Raw genomic sequence first — 25,369 nt, 5'->3', positions numbered from 1 at the left:
AAAAAACCGATCCTATTCTTTTTAATATATTTTTATTTATATAAATATAAATTAATTTTTATACGTTTTTAAATCGCTTATAAATAATAATGTAACTAGATAAATATTATTTATAAAATCGAACTCTTTAATTATATCTTTTATATAAGCGTTATATATAAAATAGATTTTTTTATTTTTTTTATTTTATATAATCCGAACTTTTAAATAGTATTTTATAAATCTTTTATTTTATAATTTATATATTATTTTTATAATATTAACGATAATAGTTACGTATTACTTATAATTTTTATTAAAAAGTATAAGAATATTATTTATATAAAAGATAATAATAATATTATAATTCGGATTTTAATATATATAAAGATTTTTAGTTATTAAAAATAGGCCTAAGCTTTAAAATATATTTAAAAACGCTTTATATTATAAATAAAGCGCGTTACGAAGTCTATATAAAACTCTCTTAAGTTAAATATATTTTTTATTAATTTTAAATTTATTTAAAATCTTATAAATAATTAATTTATTATATTTATTAACTTCCGCGTTTAGGAAAGCGTTTATAATATCGTATTAAAAGAATTTTAAATCGAACTACGTTATTAAGGCTATTATTAATTTAAAAGTTTCAACCGTAAATATTATTATATATATATTATAAATCGTAATTAATTATAAATTATTACGAACGTAAATCCGCGTTTTATAATATGTAAATTTATTATATTAATTTAATTTATATATAAATACTTATTTTAATAAAAGTAGCTTTGTATACGTTTTTAAATAATTAATAATTATTTAAAAAAATAAATTTTTAATTTTTTTAATTTTTTATAAATTATTTTAATAAAAGGCTTTTATTAATAATTTAAAAATTTAAAAAGTTCTTTTTACCTTTTTAAAGTTTTTAAAAAATTATTAATATATATTATTTTTTAATTAATAATTATATTACGTTTAATTTAATTATTTTATATTACGGCTTATAATATTTTATAAAGTATATAATACATAAGATTATAATCGTAATATTATACTTTTTAATTAAAAAAATAGGTTTATAAAAAATCTTAATTTAAATTATTTAAAAGTCCGTTTTTTATATTTTTTAATTATTTAACGAAATTATATATAATTATAAAATTTATTATTATTTTTTAAATCCGCGCGCTTTTATATATAAACGGCTTATATATCTTTATTATTTTTTTTATTTTTTTTAAATATAATTTATTAAAATAATATTAATAATTATGTTTTTAATCCGCTTAGCCTTTTTTATAAGGAATTAATATACGGGCATAAATAATTAATACACGGGCATGACTTTTATATAGGCATAATAGCTATATACTATTATTAGCCTAAAAAAATACACAGACTATAAATACTTCGTCCTAAAGGCGGTAAAAGCTCCCTTATTAATATTTTCTTATCCTAACGTATTTATCTAAATTATTTTATATTAAATTATATTATATTTATCTCTAACTTCTACGCTTTCTATATACCTTTATTATAATATATAATAAATAATAAATTAATATTAAATCCTACTAAAGCCCTATTTAAATAATCGCGTCTATTAAAAAACGGCCTCGTTATTATTATTAATTAATATCTCTTATTCGCACCTCCTCTTTTAAATATTCGCTTATAATACTTATTTATTAGCTCGTACTTTTATAAATTTCTTTATATTAAGTTTATTAAATTAATTTTTAATTTAAATTATAAAAAGGTTATAAATTAATTATTTCTTTATTACTTTTTTTTTTATATAAGCTTTATAATAATCGCTTTATTACGGCTTTTTAATGGACGGCCTCGCCGAGTTATTTTAAAAATTATTAATAACGTTTTTTTATATTAAGCCCTTAGACTATTATCCTCTTATACGGTTAATTAATTAAAAATAAGTTATATTAAATTCCTTAGTTTATTATAAAAGGATATAATAATTTTAAAATTTAAAATCTGATAATATAAGTCTTTTAAAAACGTTTCCTTTAATCTTTAATAAAAATAAACGTCTTATTTTATGAAAAATATCCCGGTTATAAACTTTATATAAATTATATAATAATAAAAAATACTTAATTATATCGAAATAAAATAATCGTTTATATAATTTTTAATAAAAAAGGGTTAATATATATATATAGCGAGTCGCTTATTATAACGAGTCGCCTACTTTCTTTTCCTTTTATACCTTCTATTTTAATAATTTTTTTTCTTTACGTATAATTATAAATTCTTTTTTAAATAAAAATCGTATTATCTTTATATTTTAAGCTATTAAAAAAGACCTAAATTTATTTATACGAAAAGTAACCTTTATTTATAATATCCTAAGAATAATACTTTACGACTAACGCGCTAGCTTATTATCTTAATATAAAATTCGTATAAATTTAAAAAAAATAACTTTTTTAAAAAAAACCGTGATTCTTAAATAAGTTATTAACTTAATTAATTAAGGATTTCTACCGCGACTTAATAATATATAAAATATAACCGATTACTTTCTTACCGAACGCGACGCGATACGTATCGGACTATAATAAATAAAAAACTTTATATAATACTAATTATAATTAAAAACGCGTTTTTAATATAAAATCGATTATTAAAAAGCATTAATTAAAGATCCTATAATTATTTAAGTTTAGTTTACTTTTATATAAAATACGATTATAAAGTACGGAATATATAATTATAATATTTATAATTTTAATAAAACGGGCTTTTTAATAAGAATATTTTCGTACGTAAAGGTTATTATAACTTTTAATTATTATAAAAGGCCTCGTACGAAGTAGCTTAGTAATTAAAAATAAGTTTTTATTATTTAAAATATATATATAAATAACTAAGTGCTATTTCTATACGTTATTATAAAAAGTAAATATTACCTCCTCTCGTAATATATTAATAGTTAATTCCCCCCTAAATAATATATCTATTTTAACGAAAATAAATAAATTATAAATAAGATCGGTTTAAATTAGTTAAAGTATTTTAAAAAATATATAAAATTTCGTATAAAAAGTATTAAATAGCTTTTAATCCTTGATAGTTATAATAGTTATAAATCGATTAAATTCGATAATTATTATAAAAAATATAGTATTATTGCTTTTTATATACCTTTTTATTTATTATACGAGCTTTAGCTTCTTAATATTAATTATTTTAGTTTATTAAAAGCTTTATATAATAAAAAAATCGAGAAAATAATATAGATATAGATTACGTATATTATTAAAAACGACTTCTTTTTTATTTTTAAAATAGCTTTTTTTATTTTAATAAGTAAAAAAAATATACGAGCTAGTTTTAAATAGGCTAAAATTATATTTTTAATTTAAAAATAGTTATTTCTTATTTAGATTTTAAGCTAAAAACGCTAATATTATCCAACTTACGTTTAAATAGCTAAAGCTCTTAGGACTTAAAAATATTAATTATAGTATATAATACCGTATAAAGTTCTATTTTATTTAAGAAACGGATTTATAATTATTAATATAACTTATTAATATATTTATATAAAGTTATTAACTTATAAATTAAAAGTATTTATAAGTTAATATATAAACTAGCTTTTATTAAAGTTAAATATTATAGGCTTTATACGGTAAATAAAATATTAAGTAAGTACCGGAGGGTTAAAAAAATATAACTACGTTTTAAAAATTTACTTAATATTATTAAGGCCGAAGTAATCTAAATAAAAAAGGGGGTTATTAATATTAAAAGCGAAAATATATATTAAAAGGATATTTATACAGAGGGGGTTAAATTACGTAGGCGGTAATACAATAATTATAAAAAGATTAAATATAATATACAAATATATTAAATAGTCTAAAAGACTTTTAAAAAAGAGGTTAATAAGTAATTTTAATTAATTTCGTACGATATAGCTTAATTAACTTATATAAATAGTAGGAGGGTATTTAGAAGTGGGCGACTCGCTATGATGGGCGACTTGCTATGCATGTACGTTATATATATATGTATATTTCATTATTATATTATAATTTATTAGCGTTAAAAAAGGGTTACGTAAAGTTAAAAACTAGCTTAAAAGACTTATAAAAACGATTTATAAAAAAGTTTAAAAAAGATTTTAATAAAAAAGCGGGTAATAAAAAAAAGTATTTTTATTATTTATTAACTTATTTAAATAATAATTTAATAACCGACCTCGTAATAATTTATTTACTAACAAATATATATAATAATAATAATAACGCGTTTATATAAATATATTATAACGCTATTATTTATAAAATAATATTAGATTATTATTTTTAATAAGTTCCTTTTATTAAACCTATTTTTTTATTAATTATTTTTATATTTATTTAAAAAAGATATAAAAAGGATTTATATATACGATTTAGTTATAAATAGTTTTATAATTAAAAGGGTATATCGTAAAAGGTTTAGCGTATAGCTACGTATAGCTAAGGTAGTACCCACTTAAATACGCTTATTAACTTATTTCCTAAGCGTTTTTAGATAGTATATTTACCTAATTAATTTATAAAAAATCCTCTTAAAAGGATAAATATTTTAAACTATAAGAACTACGTTTCTATGCTCTTAGCCTATAATATTAAACTTTTTATAATTAATTATAAATCTAAACTTCTTTTTACTTTTCTTAAGTATAAAGAAAATTAATACTCTTATTAAAAAACATAATAGTTTAATATAACCTTTTTTAAATTTAATATTAATATACTTATTAAGTTCGTTGTATTTAAATTAATTTATAAAATATAATCAATAAAACTTAAGTTCTATTTTCTTTTTAATTCGATTTTTACATCTTAACTATTATATTTTAATAATCTTAATTTTTTTTAAATAAATAGTTTTATATAAATCCGGTACTCTTTAGGTATATTTTAAAATAAGTCCGAGCCTTAATCGTTTATATTAAGTATAAATATCTTAATAGATTTAATTATTTTAATAAAAATAATATATTTAGTTTATATTTATTTATCAAATATTATATAAAACTTATTTAAATCTTTTTTTAAGTCGTTGAATAATTAAATTTATTTATTAAAATTAGCTAATTTTTTAATTTATTTATAAGTTATATTTTCGTAATTATAAGATTTTTAAAATAACGTCGGTATTTCTAGTTTTTATAATATTATGTTTTAATTATTTTAGTTAATTATTAATATATATTATAAAATATATAATTTATTAATTAATATATAATTATTATTTTATTTATTTTTTTATATTATTTATAAAATATATAGGTGTATTTTTTATATTTATAATAAATTGTATTTATTTACTATTTTTAATAAAATAAAAATTCTTTAAGCGCCGCTATCGATAACAATATTTATATCGTATCCGTTTATTTAAAATTTAATTTATAAATATTTTTTATTAAAAATACTATTAAATAGAAAGACCTTTTTATTTTAGCCACTTTTTGCCGTTTTTTTATAATTTATATAGTTAATTTTTTAAATTTTAAAAGTTAATACTTATCTTTTTTTTATAAACCGTTTATAATTAGTTATTAAATTAAAACGTTTTTATTTTTTAGTAAATAAATATAATATATTAATAATATCGCGGATATTATTTATTTCCTTATCGGTAGGTTCTTTCTTTTTAAAAAGTAATCTATAATTTTTAAATATTTTAATATTAAATTATATATTTAAAATATATTAATTATAGAAGTAGTTTTTTAAAGCCTTAATAAGCTAATTTAATTATTTTTAAAAGCTTTTAGATTTTTATTATTTTAATTACTTATTTAAATTAGTTTCTTTTTTAATAGTAAAGTTATTAATATTAAACAATATCTTATAGTTAATTTCTAAATAAGCTCGTTTTTAAGTAACGCTATAAAGTTTATTTAAATTATAAAATAATTATTAATTTATTAACTATTCGTAATTTAATACCTAAATATTATTTAAAAAAAGCTCATAATCTAATCCCTCGGTATTAAATTTTATAAATATATTATTAATAATTTCTCTATTTAAACTATTTAATTTAATATTTTTTATAAAATATAAAAAAGTTTTATTTTAAATAGATTATATCGTTCTTTATTATTACTTTAAGCTACTTTCTTATTTATTATTATATAATAATAAAGATTATTTTTATAATTAAATATTAATAAATATAAGCGTTTATTATATAAGAAGCTTTATTTACTTTTTTAATACGGTATTAACAGCGTTTTTTATTATTTAAAATCTATAAATTAAATTTATTTTTTTATTAATTTTATCTTTTAACTAAAAGAAATCTTTTTTTTATTTTAGCTTTTGATCGTTTTTAAAATTATTACTAAAATAAAATAAGTATTATTTTTATAAGTAATTATTTATTCTTTTATAATTAACCGGCTTTATAATAATTAATTAAAATACAAATATAATTTTTATTATAATCTTCTATTATTAAAAAACGATATTTATAATATTTATTATCTTTTTTTTAAATTTATTTCTTATTATTATAAAAGTTTATACTTATATAAAATAATTAATAAATTATATTTTAATTATTTTATATATTATTAATAGTATTTAAATATATTCCTTATTATATTTTTTTATAATTTTCAAATATTAAACTATTTTTTATTTATTTACTATAATAAAGGTTTTATTAAAAAAAATATTATTATAATTATTTTCTATTATTTTAATAAATAAAGTAATTATCGTCGTAATATATAATTTAAAAAAGTAATTTATAAAGTAGTTTTTTAAAAATAATATTAATTTATTTTTTTAAAAATAAATCGTTATTAAATTTATTTAAGCTATTTATAATTCTTAATTATATATTTTAATTTATTATAATTATAATATTTAAAAATTTTAATAAGGTTAGTTTCTTTTTATTATTTTAAAGTTTATAAATTTATTAAATTATTTTTAAATAATAAATTATTGACTATTATTATTCTTATTATAATAATATTTTTAATTAAAATTATATTAAAGTTATTATTGATATTTACGTTCTAAATTTAATTCTTTTTATTGTTTTTTTTAATAAAAATAATTATTAATTTTAATTATAAATTTAATATATTTATTTTTAATTTACTAAGTTTAATAAATTCATTTTTAATTTCGTCTTTTAGTTTTTAATAAGATATAAAAATCTTAATATTATTAATAAATTAAATTAAATATTAAAACGTCTTAACTTAACTAAATAATTCTTTATTAATATAATTTATTAAAATTATATTATACTATACTTAGCTATTATTTTTTATTTAAATTTTAAAAAATTAATTTAAAAACCTTTTTAAATTTTTTAAAATTATAATAAATTTTTTATATTTTAATAAAGTATTTACTAAAAGTTTCTTTTTCAAAATAGTTATTTTTTAAAAAAGTTAATAATATATATAATGTTTTTTGTTTTATTATTAAAACTTTTATAATAAAAGTTTTAAAAATTCTTGTTTTAAATTAAAACTTTTTTTAAAATACTGAGAATATTTTTAAAAATAATAAATATATTAAATTTAAACTTTTATTATCTTTTATTAAAAATAATAATAATATTAATAACTTTTTAAAATATTATAATTTATTTAATTTAATATTTAGTTTTTTTAACTTTTGTTTTTTAATTATTCATAATTTTATTAATTATTCTTTATATTTAAACAATATTTTTATATTTTTTCAAAAACATTTTTTTATTTTTAAAATAAACTTTTAAAATAAGATTAATTTCTTTATTAAAATTTTTGATATTTTTTATTTTTTTATTTAAATATTAAAAAAAAATAAGCTTTTTTTAAAAATAATTAAATAAAGAAATTAATAAAATTATTTTAAAAAATATTGTTTATATTATTTAATTGATTTTTATAAAATTAATTTATTAAATAAAAGTAATTAAATATTATTATTAATTAATTATAATAAAGTTTATATTACTTAAAATTAAAATTAAAAAACTTATAAATAATAATCGGTATTAAAATAATTTTAAAAAACTTATTATTTATAAATTATAAAATAAAAAAACTTTTATAATTAATCGTAATTTTATTAATAAAGTTTTTAATAAAATAGTTTAAAATAAATATCAAATTTAATATAAAAAGTAATTATTAAAAAAGTTATAAAAATTTATTTTTAAGCTTAGCTTAAGTTATTTTATATATAAATTTTAATCGTAAATATATTCTTTATAATATTTTATTTATTATTATTTAATTATTTATTTTATATTTCTATAATTATCCGTTTTATTTACTTATAAGCGTTCGTTTTTTATTTAATTATATAATTATAATTACGTAACTTATTTATAATTTTTTTATTTCAAAAAGAGCTATTTAAATTCTTATTATTATATATATAGTATAGTAGCCGTTATAGGTCTTATGGGGCAGGGCCTTAGTTTAGTTATACGTATTAGTGTTATAATAATATATATACCGTATATATATAGCGAGCGGGCTATTATAACGAGCGGGCTACTTCTAAATACCCTCTTATTATTTATATAAATTAATTGAACTATATTGTATAAAATTAATTAAAACTATCTATTAACCTCTTCTTTAAAAGTCTTTTAAATTACTTAATATATTTATATAGTATATTTAGTTTTTTTATAGTTATTAACGTATATATATAGCGAGCGGGCCATTATGACGAGCGGGCCACTTCTATTACTATTTATACTTCTTCCCTTTATAATAACTTTCCTTTATATATAATAATAGCTTCTTTTTTTAAAAAAAAGCCGTATTATCCTTATATTTTAAATTATTAAAAAAGATTTAAAACTATTTATATAAAAAGTCGCTATTATTTATAATATCCTAAAAATAATATTTTAATACCGACGTATCGGCCGACTATTATAATAAAAAACGTATACGAATTTAATAAAAATAAATTCTTTAAAAAAAACTATAATTCTCGAATGAGTTATTAACTTAATTAATTAAAGATTTCTACCGCGACTTAATAACGTATAAAATATAATTAATTACTTTTTTAATAAACATAATATAATATATATTAAATTACGATAAATAAAGAACTTTATATAATACTAATTATAATTAAAAACGCGTTTTTAATATAAAATTAATTATTAAAAAGTATTAATTAAGGATCCTATAATTATCTAAGCCTAGTTTACTTTTATATAAAATATAATTATAAAATACGGAATATATAATTATAATATTTATAATTTTAATAAAACGGGCTTTTTAATAAAAATATTTTCGTACGTAAAGGTTATTATAACCTTTAATTATTATAAAAGGCTTTATATAAAATAGCTTAATAATCAAAAATAGGTTTTTATTATTTAAAATATATATATAAATAATTAAGCGTTACCTCTGTATATTATTATAAAAAATAAATATTACTTCTTTTTATAATATATTAATAATTAATTCCCCCTTAAATAGCGCATTTACTTTAACGAAAATAAATAAAATATAAATAGAATCGGCTTAAATTAACTAAAATATTTTAAAAAATATATAAAATTTTGTATAAAAGGTATTAAACGGCTCCTAATCTTTAATAATTATAATAATTATAAATTAACTAAATTTAATAATTATTATAAAAAGCGTAATATTATCGCTTTTTATATACCTCTTTATTTATTATACGGGCTTTAGCTTTTTAATATTAATTATTTTAACTTATTAAAAGCTTTATATAGTAAAAAAATTAAAAAGATAATACGGATATAAATTATATATATTATTAAAAACGATTTCTTTTTTATTTTTAAAACAACTTTTTTTATTTTAATAAAAAAAAAACGTATAAACTAATTTTAAATAGGCTAAAATTATACTTTTTAATTTAAAAATAATTATTTTTTGCTTAGATTTTAAATTAAAAACGTTAATATTATTTAATTTATATTTAAATAATTAAAGCTTTTAAAACTTAAAAATATTAATTATAATATATAACGCCGTATAAAGCTTTATTTTATTTAAAAAACGTATTTATAATTATTAATATAATTTATTAATATATTTATATAAAGTTACTAATTTATAAATTAAAAATATTAATAAATTAATATATAAATTAACTCTTATTAAAACTAAATACCGTAGGCTTTATATAATAAATAAAATATTAAATAAGCACCGAAAAGCTAAAAAAATATAACTACGTTTTAAAAGTTTATTTAATATTATTAAGGCCGAGGTAATCCGAATAAAAAAAGGGGTTATTAATATTAAAAGCGAAAATATATGTTAAAAGGATATTTATATAAAAAGGGTTAAATCGCGCGGGCGGTAATATAATAATTATAAAAAAACTAAATATAATATACGAATATATTAAGTAATTTAAAAGACTTTTAAAGAAAAGGCTAATAAATAGTTTTAATTAATTTCGTACGATATAACTTAATTAACTTATATAAATAATAAGAGGGTATTTAAAAGTAGGCGACTCGCTATAATAAGCGACTCGTTATATATATACATTATTTTTATTTTATTGTTTTTATTTTTAATATAGCCTTATAAAGTAATTAATTTTTATTTAGTATAGCTTTATAAGGTAGATTATTTTCCGATAAGCGCCCTTTGGGGTTCGGGTTATAATTAAACTATTAGTTTTTTATATTTATATTTTCTTTATAATTATTTTTTATACGTTTATTAGATTTAAATAAGTTTTAAAGCTTAGGAACTTTTTTTTAATTAGGTTTTTTATAAGACCGTTTATTAATATATTTTTTATAGTTATATATTCGATTTCTAAATAGTTAATAATATACTTTTAATAAAGCTATATATTTTAAATATTTATATAGCGTAAGCGTATAAAAACCTTTTTTATATTCGCTATTATTAATTTAATTATTTATTTATTATTATAATAAATTATATAGGGGGCTTTTAAATTAAATATAAAGTTATAAAAAAGTCTTCGTAACGTTATTATTTTTTTAATAGTTTTTTATAAATAAAAGAGCTCTATTTTAGTTATAAAAGTCGTTATTATTAATTATTTAAACGCTTTTTATTAAATTAGGTTATTAAAAAGTATTATAATATATTTTTATAACGACCTTTTCGTAGCTTTATTGTTTATAAAAAAGGTATCGCCGGTTATAAATAAAAGTAAGTTATAGTTAAGTTTTAATTTATTTTATTTTTTTACGCGCCGTAATAAATCGTTAAATAGCGTATTTTATATAAATATTTAATAATTTAATTTATTATTTAAAAGTATTTAGGACTTAGGTTTTTAAGATATTCAAATAGTGTTAAGACTACCTATACGTAGTCCGGACGTATTAATATCGAAATATAAAAGACTAATTTTTTTTTTAATATACTTTTATTTATACGGGTATAAATTAGTTTTTATACGCTTGGAAATCGCTTATAAGTAATAATATAGCTAAATAAATATTATTTATAAAGTCGAACTTTTTAATTATATTTTTTATATAAGCGTCGTATACGAAATAGATTTTTTTATTTTTCTTATTTTATATAATCCGAACTTTTAAATAATATTCTGTAAATCTTTTATTTTTTAATTTATATACTATTTTTATAATATTAATAATAGTAGCTACGTATTATTTATAATTTTTATAAAAGAATATAAGAATATCGTTTATATAGAAAATAATAATAATCTTATAGTTTAGATTTTAGTATATATAAAGATCTTTAGTTATTAAAAGTAAGCCTAGGCTTTTAAATATATTTAAAAACGCTTTATATTATAAATAAGGTGCGTTATAAAGTCCGTATAAAGCTTTTTTAAATTAAATATATTTCTTATCAATTTTAAATTTATTTAAAAACTTATAAATAACTAATTCGTTATATTTATTAATTTCTATATTTAAGAAGGCGTTTATAATATCGTATTAAAATAATTTTAAATCGAATTACGTTACTAAGGCTATTATTAGTTTAAAAGTCTTAGTCGTAAGCGTTATTATATATATATTATAAATTATAGCTAATTATAAATCGCTACGAATATAAATCCGTACTTTATAACGTTTAAATTTATTATATTAATCGAGCTTATATATAAATATTTATTTTAATAAAAGTAGTTTTATATACGCTTTTAGACGGTTACTAACCGTTTAAGTTTTTTTTTTTTTTTAGCTTTTTTAGTTTTTTATAAACTATTTTAGTAAAAAGCTTTTATAAATAGTTTAGAAGTTTATAAAGTTCCCTTTAGTTTTTTAAAGTTTTTAAGAGATTACTAATATATATATTACTTCTTAATTAATAGTCGTATTATGTTTAACTTAATTATTTTATATTACGGCTTTTAATATTTTATAAAATATACGGTATATAAGATTATAATTATAATATCGTACTTTTTAATTAAAAAAGTAGGTTTATAAAAGATCTTAATTTAGGCCGTTTAGAAGTTTATTTTCTACGTTTTCTAATTACTTAGCGAAGTTATACGTAGTTATAAAGTTTATTATCGTTTTTTAGGTCCGTACGTTTTTATATATAAATAGCCTATATATTTTTATTATCCCTCTTTACCTCTTTTTTAATATAATCTATTAAAATAATATTAATAATTATATCTCCGATCCGCTCGGCTTTTTTTATTATATTAAGTCCGGGTGTTTAACTCTATCATTATTATTAAATATTATTTTTAAATTATTAACTATTTATACGCTTTATAATATAGTTCTTAAGCTTTTAAATTCCGTAATAATCGGTTTTTTATCCGTAATTACCGGTATATTTTCAGCGTTAAGGGTCTATTCGGGGGTTATTAGTCCTTTTCTTTTTTTAAAAGTTATCTTAAGCGCTTCGACGTCTTTTAACATAGGGACTATAATCTAGATTAATTAAATAAGTATTTTAAGTTTAATAATCTTTTAAATAAGCTCGCTTTTATTTATATTTAAAGCGTTTAAAAGCTTAAGAATAGTATTTATAATATTTATAAGCTTTTAAATGTTTTTAATAATTAAGCTAGCCGTAGTTATAGGTAGTGTTTTCGTAATATCCTTTTTTAAATAAAAAGTAATTTTATTAAAATATATATTATATATAATTATTATTTATTTAAGCACAAGAATTCAGATTTTATATAAATTATAAATATATATTACGTACTTAATAAGGTATTTAATATACCCCTACGGAAATATTTTATAATGTTTTTTTTTTATTCCTTTTTTATAGTTTTTTAAAAGCGGGTAAGTTTTATAACCGTAAATATAAAAGCCTTTTTAATATAAGTATAGGTCTTAAGTTATCTTATAAATAAACTTAAGCGCTTATTATTTAAAATATTATTTAAATTATTATTTTTTATTTAGTTAAGCGATTTTTAAATTATATTTTAGCGTAATAAAATATTATAAAAGAATATTTTTATTAACGTATATTTATTTTATAAGCTTTTTAGAAGTTTAGTTATTAACTTTATTTTAATACCCTTAGTAATCGCCTTTTTTCTCATGCGCTTACTTTTTTTTATTAGTTTTTTTATATATATAGGAAGGAGCTTAAGATTAATCTTTTTATTTTTTATTTATATTTAAAACGGGGTTTTTTTATATATAACAATTATTACTTTTTTATTATTTATACGGATTTTATAAATTATTAAACCCTTTTAACAATGTATTTAAAATTTAAAGATTTTTATGATTTTAAAAATTAATTCTATTTATTTATTTTTTAAAAGGAATTTAAAAGCTTTATAAAGTATTTATTTTTAATTATAAATAGTTAAAAATAGCTTTTAAAAAATTTTAAAAAGTTAAAAAGGTTTTAAAATATATAGTAATACGGTTTTAAAACTCGATTTTTTAAAAAGGATTTAAAAATTATTTTTTATATATATATAAAAGCGTAATATTTGTATTTTATTTTTAATAGCCTTTTTATATTTACCCCCTAAGTATTACGAACTAAATTTTAAAAAGCTTTTAGTTTTAAATAGCTAACTTAAAAATATTAGATTATTATGTTATTTATTTTATTTATATAAATAATATTAAAATCGGGTTTACGGTATAGTAAAATATTAAATTAGACTATTATTATAAAATATAAAAAGTTTATTAATATTAGAAGGCGGGCTATAAGGTAATAAGTAATAGGTTTATATTAAAGAAAAGTAAGATTATTTTTTTTAAATAGTTAGGCTATTATTATATTTTTATTTATATTTTTAAAGTATAAAATCGTATTAAGGCCGTAATACTAAATTCTTATCTTTAATAAGCGCGCTTTAAAAACGATATTAATATAAAAACTTTTTACGATAGCGACGTTTTTTAAAACAAGGTCCTTAATATTAAAGCCTTTTTTATTATAAAAAGCTTTCTTAAAGACCCTAATACTTATCTTTATAATATAAATACGGGTAATACCCACTTTTATAAATTCGCTTTTTAAATAAAGTTTATAAAAACCTTTTTTTAATAGGGCTTTATTATTAATTAAATAGTATCTTTTATAACTATTATAGACCGTATTATTTAATAAGGCGTAGCGTTTTTTAAAAAATATTAAAAATATTAAAAAACTTATAAAACCGTTTTTTAAGGTTTTTTATTATTATTAAAAATAGTAATCGTTATAACGCTTTTAAAATAGTTTTTTAAACGGGTTTTGTTATTATTTTAATTTTTTTAGTACGCGCTTTTAGCATTATTAATTAGCTACCTTTTTTCTTTATATTTAACTTAAATATAACGTACATGCATAGCGAGTCGCCTATCATAACGAGTCGCCTACTTTCTTTTCCTTTTATACTTTTTATTTTAATAACTATTTTTCTTTACGTACGATTATAGATTTTTTTTTAAATAAAAATCGTATTATCTTTATATTTTAAGTTATTAAAAAAAAATTAAATTTATTTATACGAAAAGTAGTTTTTATTTATAATATTTTAAAAATAATATTTCGTAACCGACGCGTTAGTTTATTACCTCGATATAAAACTTATATAAATTTAAAAAAAAATAACTTTTTTAGAAAAAACCGTGATTTTCGAACGAGTTATTAATTTAATTAATTAAGGATTTCTATTGCGATTTAATAATATATAAAATATAACCGATTATTTTTTTATTAAACGCGACGCAACGTATATCGAATTATAATAAATAAAGAACTTTATATAACGTTAATTATAATTAAAAATGCGTTTTTAATATAAAATCGATTATTAAAAGGTATTAATTAAAGATCTTATAATTATCTAAGCTTAGTTTATTTTCGTATAAAATACGATTATAAAGTATAAAATATACGATTATAATATTTATAATTTTAATAAAACGAGCTTTTTAATAAGAATATTTTTATATATATAAAGGTTATTATAATTTTTAATTATTATAAAAAGCTTTATATGAAGCAGCTTAATAATTAAGAATAGGTTTTTATTATTTAAAGTATATATATAAATAGCTAAGCGCTACTTTTATACGTTATTATGAAAAATAAATATTACTTTTTTTTATAATATATTAATAACTAATTCCTTTTTAAATAGCGTATCTATTTTAACAAAAATAAATAAATTATAAATAAAATCGATTTAGATTAACTAAAATATTTTAAAAAATATATAAAGTTTTATACGAAGGGAATTAAACGGCTTTTAATCCTCAATAATTATAATAGTTATAAATCGATTAAATTCAATAATTATTATAAAAAGCGTAATATTATCGCTCTTTATATACTTTTATATTTATTATATAAGCTTTAACTTTTTAATATTAATTATTTTAGCTTATTAAAAGCTTCGTACGATAAAAAAATCGAGAAGATAATATAGATATAAATTACGTATATTATTAAAAACGACTTCTTTTTTATTTTTAAAATAGTCTTTTTTATTTTAATAAATAAAAAAAACGTATGAGCTAATTTTAAATAAGCTGAAATTATATTTTTTAATTTAAAAATAGTTATTTCCCGCCTAAATTTTAAGCTAAAAATGCTAATATTATTTAACTTATGCTTAAATAGCTAAGGCTTTTAGGATTTAAAGATATTAATTATAGTATATAACGCCGTATAAAGTTCTATTTTATTTAAAAAACGGATTTATAACTATTAATATAGCTTATTAATATATTTATATAAAGTTATTAATTTATAAACTAAAGGTATTAATAAGTTAATATATAAATTAGCTTTTATTAAAACTAAATACTACGGGTTTTATATAGTAAATAAGATATTAAATAAACGCCGGAGGGCTAAAAAAATATAATTACGTCTTAAAGGCTTATTTAATACTACTAAGGCTAAGGTAATTTAAATAAAAAAGGGGGTTATTAATATTAAAAGCGAAAATATATATTAAAAGGATATTCGTATAAAAGGGGTTAAATTACGTAAACGGTAATATAATAATTATAAAAAAACTAAATATAATATACGAATATATTAAATAATTTAAAAGACCTCTAAAAAAAAGGCTAATAAGTAATTTTAATTAATTTCGTACGATATAGCTTAATTAACTTATATAAATAGTAAGAGGGTATTTAAAAATAAGCGACTCGTTATAATAAGCGACTCGCTATATATATACGTTAATACGTTTATATAAATATATTATAACGCTATTATATATATTATAATATAGAATTATTATTTTTAATAAGTTTTTTTTATTACTTCTTTTTTTTATTAATTTCTTTTATATTTATTTAAAAGGAATATAAAAAAAATATATATATATATATAATTTAATTATAAATAATCTTATAATTAAAAAAGGTATATCGTAAAAAGTTTAGTATATAACTATATATAATTAAAACAACATTTATTTAAATATGTTTATTAATTTATTTCCTAAGCGCTTTTAGTCGGTATATTTACTTAATAAGTTTATAAAATATCCTCTCAAAAGGATAAGCACATTAGACTATAAGAACTACGTTTCTATGCTCCTGGCCTGCCACATAATTTCATTAAAAGAAAAACACTTTCTTATATAAGAGTTACGTTTCTATGCTCCTGGGCTGTTATAATATAGAAATGCCATATTGCCTACGGGTTTGTGTACGTCGTTATTACTCAAGTTCCTCTAGTCCGTGTCGTCCTTAATATGCGGCTCTGCTTCACAGCATGATGCCTCAGGCCATCGCCGGCATCATTCCTGCCCCGGCCTGTCAACGACTTATCAATCTGTAGCCGAGCTCGCCTCCTACAACACTGAGAACCTGGTAATCGCCGACTCGCTACTGGCAGTCCCAACTTGTCCTATGTTACTAACTTCTCGCCAATAAGCTCCTCCTACCCCAATCAAGATTTTTATTGTGGTTCTGACGCAATTGAATCGACTTTGCCCTGTCTCATCATGTCGACCCGTCAAGCGGCATTGTGAGCCTTACCCCAATATCAACGACCGAGCCTACAAGCTGATTGTTGACATCACAGGTCGCTTTACCGACGGTCGCTGAAGCTAGCTCTCGACTGGGCTGTTCACCGTCACCTTTGGAGAGGCCAGGCACTGTACATACGCTCGTTGTTCGAAGCTAATCGATCTGTAACGGATTCACGACAGAAGAGAGTGAGCGACCTGTCCACCAGCCTTCCCGACTAGGCTTCGAGCGTCACATATTGACCTGGAGATTTACAGGAACTTTTGTCCCAGACAGAGAAGTTGCTGTCAAAGTGGAAGCACCCAGAGCCTTACGTGCACCCGACGGCACCCGGCGGTTTGTAACATCCTTTGCTCAAGGCAAACGTCGTTATACGAATATCCCGAACGACGCTGACAAAGATTATACAGGTTCCAAGTTCGAGCGCAACCTTCGGGCACCGATTCTTGACCGTGAGTCGACGCGTCTGATTTCACACCAACCTCTGCTAACAGAGAAACAGCGCCACCTCCATTGAAATTCTGAGCGACGCGCGATGGCGGGAGAGTGAGGAAGAGTGGGACTTTAACACGCTCATCAGTTGACTGCTAAACATAGAATGCCAGCTCTGTTTGAGATTTATTTCGCGGTCTTGACCAATACTGTTCTGGGGCCTGCAGACTTGACCATTGGTGCAAAGTCGTGCGAAATATGCGTGGGTTGGCGACTGTAAGCCATGCTAAAGGGTTGGCGCCTGGCAACACGTCTGTACAGCCTGTTGTCCATAAAGATAGTCATTGCCAATAATTCGACCCTATTTAGTATGCTGCCGTCGTTCGATACCAAGGTGACACAAAGTCAACGGAACTTTCGCATCCACGATGACGTGACAAATCCCGTCACTCGTGTTAGAGCCTTCTATCAACAGGCAAAAGCCGATGTAGTAGCTCAAATTTCAAGTCCATAGCTCATATGCACAGCAAACTGCCTGGGTTTTGCCCCACCCGCTTCATGCAGAATAGGAGTGTCCCAGTATCGCATGCTGGTGAGGAATAAATCAACCGCGCACACCTTGAGCGACTCGCGTAGCCAAACCACGTAACAGCTTAGATGAACAAAACGATTCCAATACGTTAAATACGATCTTCAAAAGGTATTCTCATTCGTAACCATAGCTTCCTGCCGTGGTATTATTGTACAACCCAAACGTGAAAATCAACCATGAACCCTGAACCGTGACCCCGATGTCATGACAACCCAAAGCAGCCGACCAGCACGAAAAAAAAGACCAATCCCAACACCCGCTTACAGCTCTTGGCTCTGGTTCTTACCAGTCTTGCCGGTCTTCTTGGGCAGCAGGTCTTAAGAAATCGTTAGCATTTGAATACTTCTGACATGAGAATGTGAACATACTCTGGTGAATGTTGGGCAGAACACCACCCTGTGCAATGGTGACGTGGCCAAGGAGCTTGTTCAACTCCTCATCGTTGCGGATGGCAAGTTGAAGATGACGGGGAATGATGCGGGTCTTCTTGTTGTCACGAGCGGCGTTGCCAGCAAGCTCAAGAATCTCGGCGGCGAGGTACTCGAGGACTGCAGCCAGGTAGACGGGAGCACCAGCACCAACGCGCTGGGCGTAGTTGCCCTTGCGGAGCAGACGGTGAACACGACCAACAGGGAATGCGAGACCGGCCTTGGAGGATCGACTGCAAACCAATTAGTGACCAAAACTTGACCAAGCAACGCACCAAAAAAAGGTCGCCCGCAGGCAGAGCCAATGCAGGCGCCATCTTTAAAGGGCGGGAGAAGAGCTTACGATTGCGCGTTCTTGGAACCGCTGGCCTTGCCGCCGGACTTGCCGCCTCCAGTCATTTTGTGTGAATTTGGGTTTTGGGGTTGTGTTGGAGAGGAAGTATTGATTTTGACGCGTAAAAAGCGACTTGGCTGGATGCTGGCTGGGAGTTGTCGATGGAAAAGTGAGATGATGAAGGAAGGAAGGGCGTTGGCAGTGGGGAGTCAAGAAGTTAAGTAGTTTTCGCGTTGGAGGAGCTCAATCACGGATCACCAACGCGCAAACCAGCGCTAAGCCGAAAGCAGAAATTCGATGTTGTGATATCCGTAGACTTCGGGTGGTGCATCATTTTTATGGGCCCAGGCTAGAAGCCGGGTACGTACCTTATCACTCCTGCCGCAAGCTCGGAGGGAGCCAGCCAGATGCAACTGCGTCCAGAATCCAGTGCAATCAATGCTACGTAGGGAAAATGAAATAAAAGTAGTCGGGTCCCGCTGCTTTCACCGGTAGCAGTGCTGGAGAACACTAAGGTACAGAAAGGTCCCCTTTTCCATCTCATGGCCCGTATTTCTTCTTCTCTTCACTACGTACACTCTCTCTTTCCCCCCTTTGCTCCTATGATCGTTATCCCACCTTCCTCGACGCGTAGTGTTTCGATTTTCGAATTATCTGACTGGTCAGGAAAGCAGCCATCTAACCGAGTAGCAGACTACTCACAGCACTTAATCACTATTCCACCTTCTTTCTCTTTCCCCGCATCCTGTTCCCCTTTCTCTCTGTTGGAGAAACCATGGCCACGACGAATCGCGACGACACAATGAACTGGAGATCTCCTGACTTTTGGGTTAGGACGGCGCAAATACCTCCTTCTAGTGACTGTGACTGTGATTGGTTTCTTATGGTATGTATCGGATGCGTACCAGCATGGCACACATTCTGACGTAGCCTTGCGGCTTCAGAGCATCGAGAGGATAGAAAAAACCTTATGGAAGATGGCGGTTCGTCATCAGCGTTGAACTGATACCAGGTTGTAATTAGGTGTGTTTACCACCATCGCCCAGATCTAGAAGCGTTACGTTATCTCATGGAATGAGAAAGAATACTATTTCGCACCCGAACCAATTTAATGCGAATCCCATGCTTCATTCATCCAGTGACATTGAAACCCCATATGACTTGCATCCAGATGGATCTCAGATCTACCGGAACCCGCTGTCCAGCACGAATAGAGTCCCATACGTGTGGTACATGTGAAGAAGCCTAACGAGTGTCGAGGCCCAGGCATCTGGCCCTATCATGGCCCTATCATGGCCCATCGTTCGGCTCCATCCCACATCGGGTCCGGAGAAATCTTCAATCGACAGCCCCGCGTCCTGTCTGACCCTGTCGGGTAGAGCCTCATTGAGTACATTATACAGCGACCCCTGTAGGCCACTCGTGGTGCTTCCAAACGGGCCTGGCCTTGTACTGACACTGACAGTGGAGGGGTGTTGGTTCGCAGAGCCCACCGTAATACCTTTGGCCGCTTCCCCAATAGGTCAAGAACGGACGAGGTGTCTCCTGCTAGGAACTGCATCTCAGTTTCTCCACGTTCGATTCCTCAAGTTCACAACTTCCCTCTGACCTCCATCTGCTCGACCTGGTAGGGGTCGCGCGTGCTACCTGAGGGCGAGGCGGGTATGGATGACAATGTGCAGAGACTGAGCCGCATAAGCAAAGCCATAAGCAAAGCCATAAGCAAAGCCATGCGGGCCTAGGCCAAATGGAGATCGACGCGTTCGATGCAGCTCGCGGCATTGTGGTCGCTGGCCCGCAACTAAATCGAAGAGGGGAGGAATTTCCTGCTAGCTAAGAGACTGACTGCCCTCAGCGTTCCTCGTTTCACCGAACAAAGGCAGGGAGAAGCTCCAGAGGGCAGGGTGTGAGGTAGATTGAATGGTTGGTGACTCCATCCGGGCCAGACAGTGTAACCGTAGGCGCATACTGGACAGGGCTAAATACGGCGGCTCACTCGCACGGGAATCTGAACATCATCATGAGACTGCGACCTCGGACAAACTCTGTTCCTATGTGCGTCGAAGAGCTGAAAGATTCGACGCGACCATCGGTTGTTCCAATGTCCCACTGCTCCGTGAACATAACCAAGTCTTAGAAACACCGGCGAGTGATAGACAGACAGTTCTGAAATGTAGCAATTTCAGAGTCAAGACTTGGGATGATTTCTTTCTTATGCCCGTAAATTTCCTGATTGGGGTTTATTAACTACATTTTGTTCGGTAAGGCAGCTCTGCTCACCTTGAGCAATGGATGGGCAGGCGGCCTTTGATGATGGGAAATTGCTGGTTGGTTTGTGAAGAAGCGCTGCCATTGGCTGCTGCCCACCTCTCAGTCTCCCCTGCCCGCTTGGTGATACGCGAATTAAAAAAAAATACTTTGGGCGTCACGTATTTGTTTTTTAGCGCGAACGCGTGAGCACCCCAGTCCGGCAGCCGCTCTCGTGGTTTGGGTCTCTAATCTCTATATGTCTGGCCCCACCTATCCAGCCCCCAGCCAACCAGGGCAGCTGTCTGTCCCTTTTGCCCAGGCAAGGCCACACCAGTGCAAGCCCCCGGGACCAGCTCAGTGTGCCACTGATGCCTACTGACCACCCACCCCTCCCCAAAATCACTCTGTCCTCGCATGAAATCAGTAAGGCCGTCAGAGCCCGTCACGTCCAGCTACAAAAGCCCAGCCCACCCCCCTAAACTTCTTCCTGCCACATCAACTTTCCCTCACCTTATCATCCAGCTCACCCACGGCCGCCAGTCACAATCCAATCCAACCAACTTACCCACATACTCCCAATTTTCATCTTCACTAATTCAAACCGCCAAAATGCCCCCCAAGGCCGCCGACAAGAAGCCCGCCTCCAAGGCCCCTGCCACGGCCTCTAAGGCCCCCGAGAAGAAGGATGCCGGCAAGAAGACCGCAGCTTCTGGCGACAAGAAGAAGCGCACCAAGTCTCGCAAGGAGACCTACTCCTCCTACATCTACAAGGGTGAGTAGCATCAATAATTCGCTACCCGGGTCGGCGCGTCGCGTTACAACATATCTCCACGGCACTCGTGTTTTCCTATAGCATCCAACGCGCAAACATGTGCTAACTTAGCCACACAGTCCTGAAGCAGGTCCACCCAGACACTGGTATCTCCAACCGCGCCATGTCTATCCTCAACTCTTTCGTCAATGGTAAGCACCACCGGTTCACAATCTCAGTAGTCTCATATCTAACCCGTCCTCAAGACATCTTCGAGCGCGTCGCTTCTGAGGCTTCCAAGCTTGCCGCCTACAATAAGAAGTCCACCATCTCCTCCCGCGAGATCCAGACCTCGTACGTCACCCTTTGCACATATGGCAGTCCAACTATCTAACATATTTATAGTGTCCGTCTTATCCTGCCCGGTGAGCTGGCCAAGCACGCCGTCTCGGAAGGCACCAAGGCTGTGACCAAATACTCCTCATCCACGAAATAAAGGGTACTTATGTTGCTTTTCTTTTCGGGCATTGGATTTTACTTTGCAGTTGGGTGTCATGATGAGACCTGCTAAGGTTCCCAATACCCTTGGAGTCTCTTAATGCGTTACGGATGGTTTGCTTTTTTTTGGGGGCAATGTCTTCACGGTCAAACGGGGTTCGCGGGCTGTACAATACACCTTGAGAATAGGGTTTTCGGACGAATGAAATCGTACACATGAACATCAACATTGGCTCTCTGTTTCTCTATCAAATGCACAGGGGTGTATCGTCCCCACTAAACTAGCGCAGGTTCCAAGCGTGCCACTTCGACAAGAAACGGGACAAACCTGCCGCGCAACATCGAAAAACGACCAGCTGCTACTGTTATCCAAGCCCAGCCTTGCTTCGCTTCACGACGTGGACGACAGGCTGCAAGATGCCCTTGTTGTTCATCGCGCCCAGTGCGGTACCGCTGCTCCAACCCATCTTTTCGAGCATCGTGCGACCCTTGTTTTCCTGGCTCAGTTCCGGCGCCGAACCACCGACAACCTCACCATCCCGATAAACAACGCCAGCGTGCCCGCCAGCGCCCCCTCGACGAGCCGATTGCCTCTGTGCGGCGGCCCGCAGTGTCGTGTCGTTACGGGGGAAGTACTTGCGACCGACCCGAGCGATAGCGATATCAAAAACCTCGTCAGCAAACTTGGCGGTTCTGAAAGTGCGATGAAGTATGGGCCGCCTTTGATCACCGGATCCTGTCGACTTGGATTTGATATTGAATTTGCTGGCCAACTCATGAATCACTTTTCGAGCATGATTGTCCATGGGCGGTAGCGTGAGACTGCGGCAGCTAGTTAGCGTCCAACTCCTCGATTGCATTGAACGCATATTGGGGAACTTACCTCGGGTGTGTGCCCAAAAGGAATGTCCTCAGCTCGTCGGCGATTTGTTCCAGTCCCATCCCGTGCGGGTATTTGACTCTAAGGTCTTCCGGATTGGCATGCTTACCCAAGAGTCCCAGAGATCGCAAAGCCTGGCGTTCTTTTTTTCTCTCAGCTTTTTTCAAGCGGTCATTCTTCCACGCAGCCTGGATCTTGCCCTCCAGCTCAGAGTCTGAAACGTCGAATACAGGAACCTTGCCTCTAGCACCCTTGCCCTTCTTGCTCTTAAGCGCTGGGCGGTTCCAGTCCATGTAATCGAAGTCGTCGATCTCATTTGCGAATCTGTCTGCCGCTGATGTGAAGATATTATCTTCCACGTCGTCCTGGTCGCTCGAATCCGAATTCGGTGATGCGTCCTCGACATTAGACTGCTCGAGTGATGCCAGGTAGGAGGCATCCGTCTCGAAAATCCCCGTCAATGTATCATCAACTTGTGTAATTTGGCCTCGTTTGGATTGCATTTGTGCGTCCCATAGAGGTTTCGGGTCGCTTGCTCGAGGTACTACGTCAAACTCTGCTGCCGTATTACCCAGATCGTTGTCGACTTCTGATACCGCCTTGGCCATGCTCGTAGCGACGACAGTCTGAAACGAGTCTTCGATGGCTCCAGACTCACTCAGAGAGCCGCCTAGGTCCCGGCGAGAATAAGCATCCACAGGCACCAGCACCTCATCTTCGCCATACTCCCTGAGATTGGCAATATAATCTGCAATCAAGTCGTCTTCCTCCTGTCTCTTGAGGTCTTTGACGTTAATTGGATGTGATTGCCTGTAGGAATTTTCCCCGGTCTTCCTAGGTGCATCCCCTCGGCTGTTTTTCTTTGATTTGACAGTCCTCTCGAGAACGTCGATTTCCGTAGAAATGCCGTCCAAGTTGAAAGCCTTCAGCTTCGACTTGGTCTTGGGTTTCAATTTCTGCCTATCTTTGGGGACCTTGTTACGGCCTCTGAAGAGAATTACTTCCTCGCTGGAATTGGACGGCGTGGGCGACGGGGATCGAGTTGGGGTTTGATCTAGAGGGGTGTCGAGTAGTTGATTCTCTCCCACCACGTCGAAGAAGAATGGCAGAGGCGAGGCTGTTTTTTCAGTGGACAGAGCCTCCGTCCTCGCACTATCTTGTAGCTGGGAGATCGTAGCCTGCGCTGCCTCAGATGTGTCTAGAGAGGCATCCGTGGTGCCAACGGTAGCATCAGCCGGTGCCGCTTCGTGGACTTTGGCTTCATCAGACGCAGAAGCAGACTCGTGGTCGTCAAGAAGTGCATCGTCGGCTTGAAGGTGGGAAATGTGTGGACCATCGGGTGCCTCCTGGGGTCTATTTGTAGAACCCTCCTCATCTTTTTGCAAGATATTTTCTAATTGTTTGAGAGGCTCTGCGGCTCCAGTGTTGATAAATGTAACGGGCCTATGGCGTAGTCTTGAATCACTGCTCCAGGGTGACGAGCGATGAGCAGTGCTGCGGGCTTCGTCTTGCAAAGTAAACCCTACAACGATCATGGTTAATTTGTATGTCAAAATTAGGAGGGACTTCCTCAAACGATTCCCTCTCAGAACGACATATATTACTGACCGGATGAGCTTACGGCAGGAATGAAGCCGTTTGCTATGCCACCACTAGGACGAAGGCGAGGGATCTTGCGCGGCGGCGCGCGGGCGCCACCTCTCTTCCCACCGCGCGGCATCACTGGCCACGTGATGGAGAGGACTCTCTGAAATCCTGCCTGGATGCA

General features: G+C 27.8%; 4 protein-coding genes across 4 annotated transcripts; 2 read left to right on the top strand and 2 right to left on the bottom strand.

Moving 5' to 3' along the window:
• Positions 1-17,411: 17,411 nt before the first annotated feature.
• Positions 17,412-17,961, top strand: CORC01_06195 (complex 1 protein; the record flags this gene model as incomplete). The annotated part of the gene is made up of 5 exons (XM_022617837.1): positions 17,412-17,434; positions 17,492-17,624; positions 17,694-17,772; positions 17,847-17,888; positions 17,939-17,961. The coding sequence occupies 5 exons, from the start codon at positions 17,412-17,414 to the stop codon at positions 17,959-17,961; spliced, it is 300 nt and encodes a 99-aa protein (XP_022475723.1).
• A 759-nt stretch (positions 17,962-18,720) lies between these two features.
• CORC01_06194 (histone H2A) lies at positions 18,721-19,287 on the bottom strand (the record flags this gene model as incomplete). The annotated part of the gene is made up of 3 exons (XM_022617836.1): positions 18,721-18,776; positions 18,829-19,121; positions 19,232-19,287. The coding sequence occupies 3 exons, from the start codon at positions 19,285-19,287 to the stop codon at positions 18,721-18,723; spliced, it is 405 nt and encodes a 134-aa protein (XP_022475722.1).
• Positions 19,288-22,081: 2,794 nt separating this feature from the next.
• Positions 22,082-22,719, top strand: CORC01_06193 (histone H2B; the record flags this gene model as incomplete). Its single annotated transcript, XM_022617835.1, has 4 exons — positions 22,082-22,244; positions 22,364-22,435; positions 22,490-22,577; positions 22,629-22,719. The coding sequence occupies 4 exons, from the start codon at positions 22,082-22,084 to the stop codon at positions 22,717-22,719; spliced, it is 414 nt and encodes a 137-aa protein (XP_022475721.1).
• A 367-nt stretch (positions 22,720-23,086) lies between these two features.
• Positions 23,087-25,321, bottom strand: CORC01_06192 (G-patch domain-containing protein; the record flags this gene model as incomplete). The annotated part of the gene is made up of 3 exons (XM_022617834.1): positions 23,087-23,543; positions 23,605-25,123; positions 25,210-25,321. The coding sequence occupies 3 exons, from the start codon at positions 25,319-25,321 to the stop codon at positions 23,087-23,089; spliced, it is 2,088 nt and encodes a 695-aa protein (XP_022475720.1).
• Positions 25,322-25,369: the final 48 nt, after the last annotated feature.

The sequence above is a fragment of the Colletotrichum orchidophilum genome, assembly GCF_001831195.1.
Source record: "Colletotrichum orchidophilum strain IMI 309357 chromosome Unknown Scaffold_45.1, whole genome shotgun sequence".
In the NCBI taxonomy this organism is placed as follows: Eukaryota; Fungi; Ascomycota; class Sordariomycetes; order Glomerellales; family Glomerellaceae; genus Colletotrichum; species Colletotrichum orchidophilum.
Note: the sequence above shows the minus strand (reverse complement) of the source record. Positions and strands in the feature narration are given on the sequence as shown.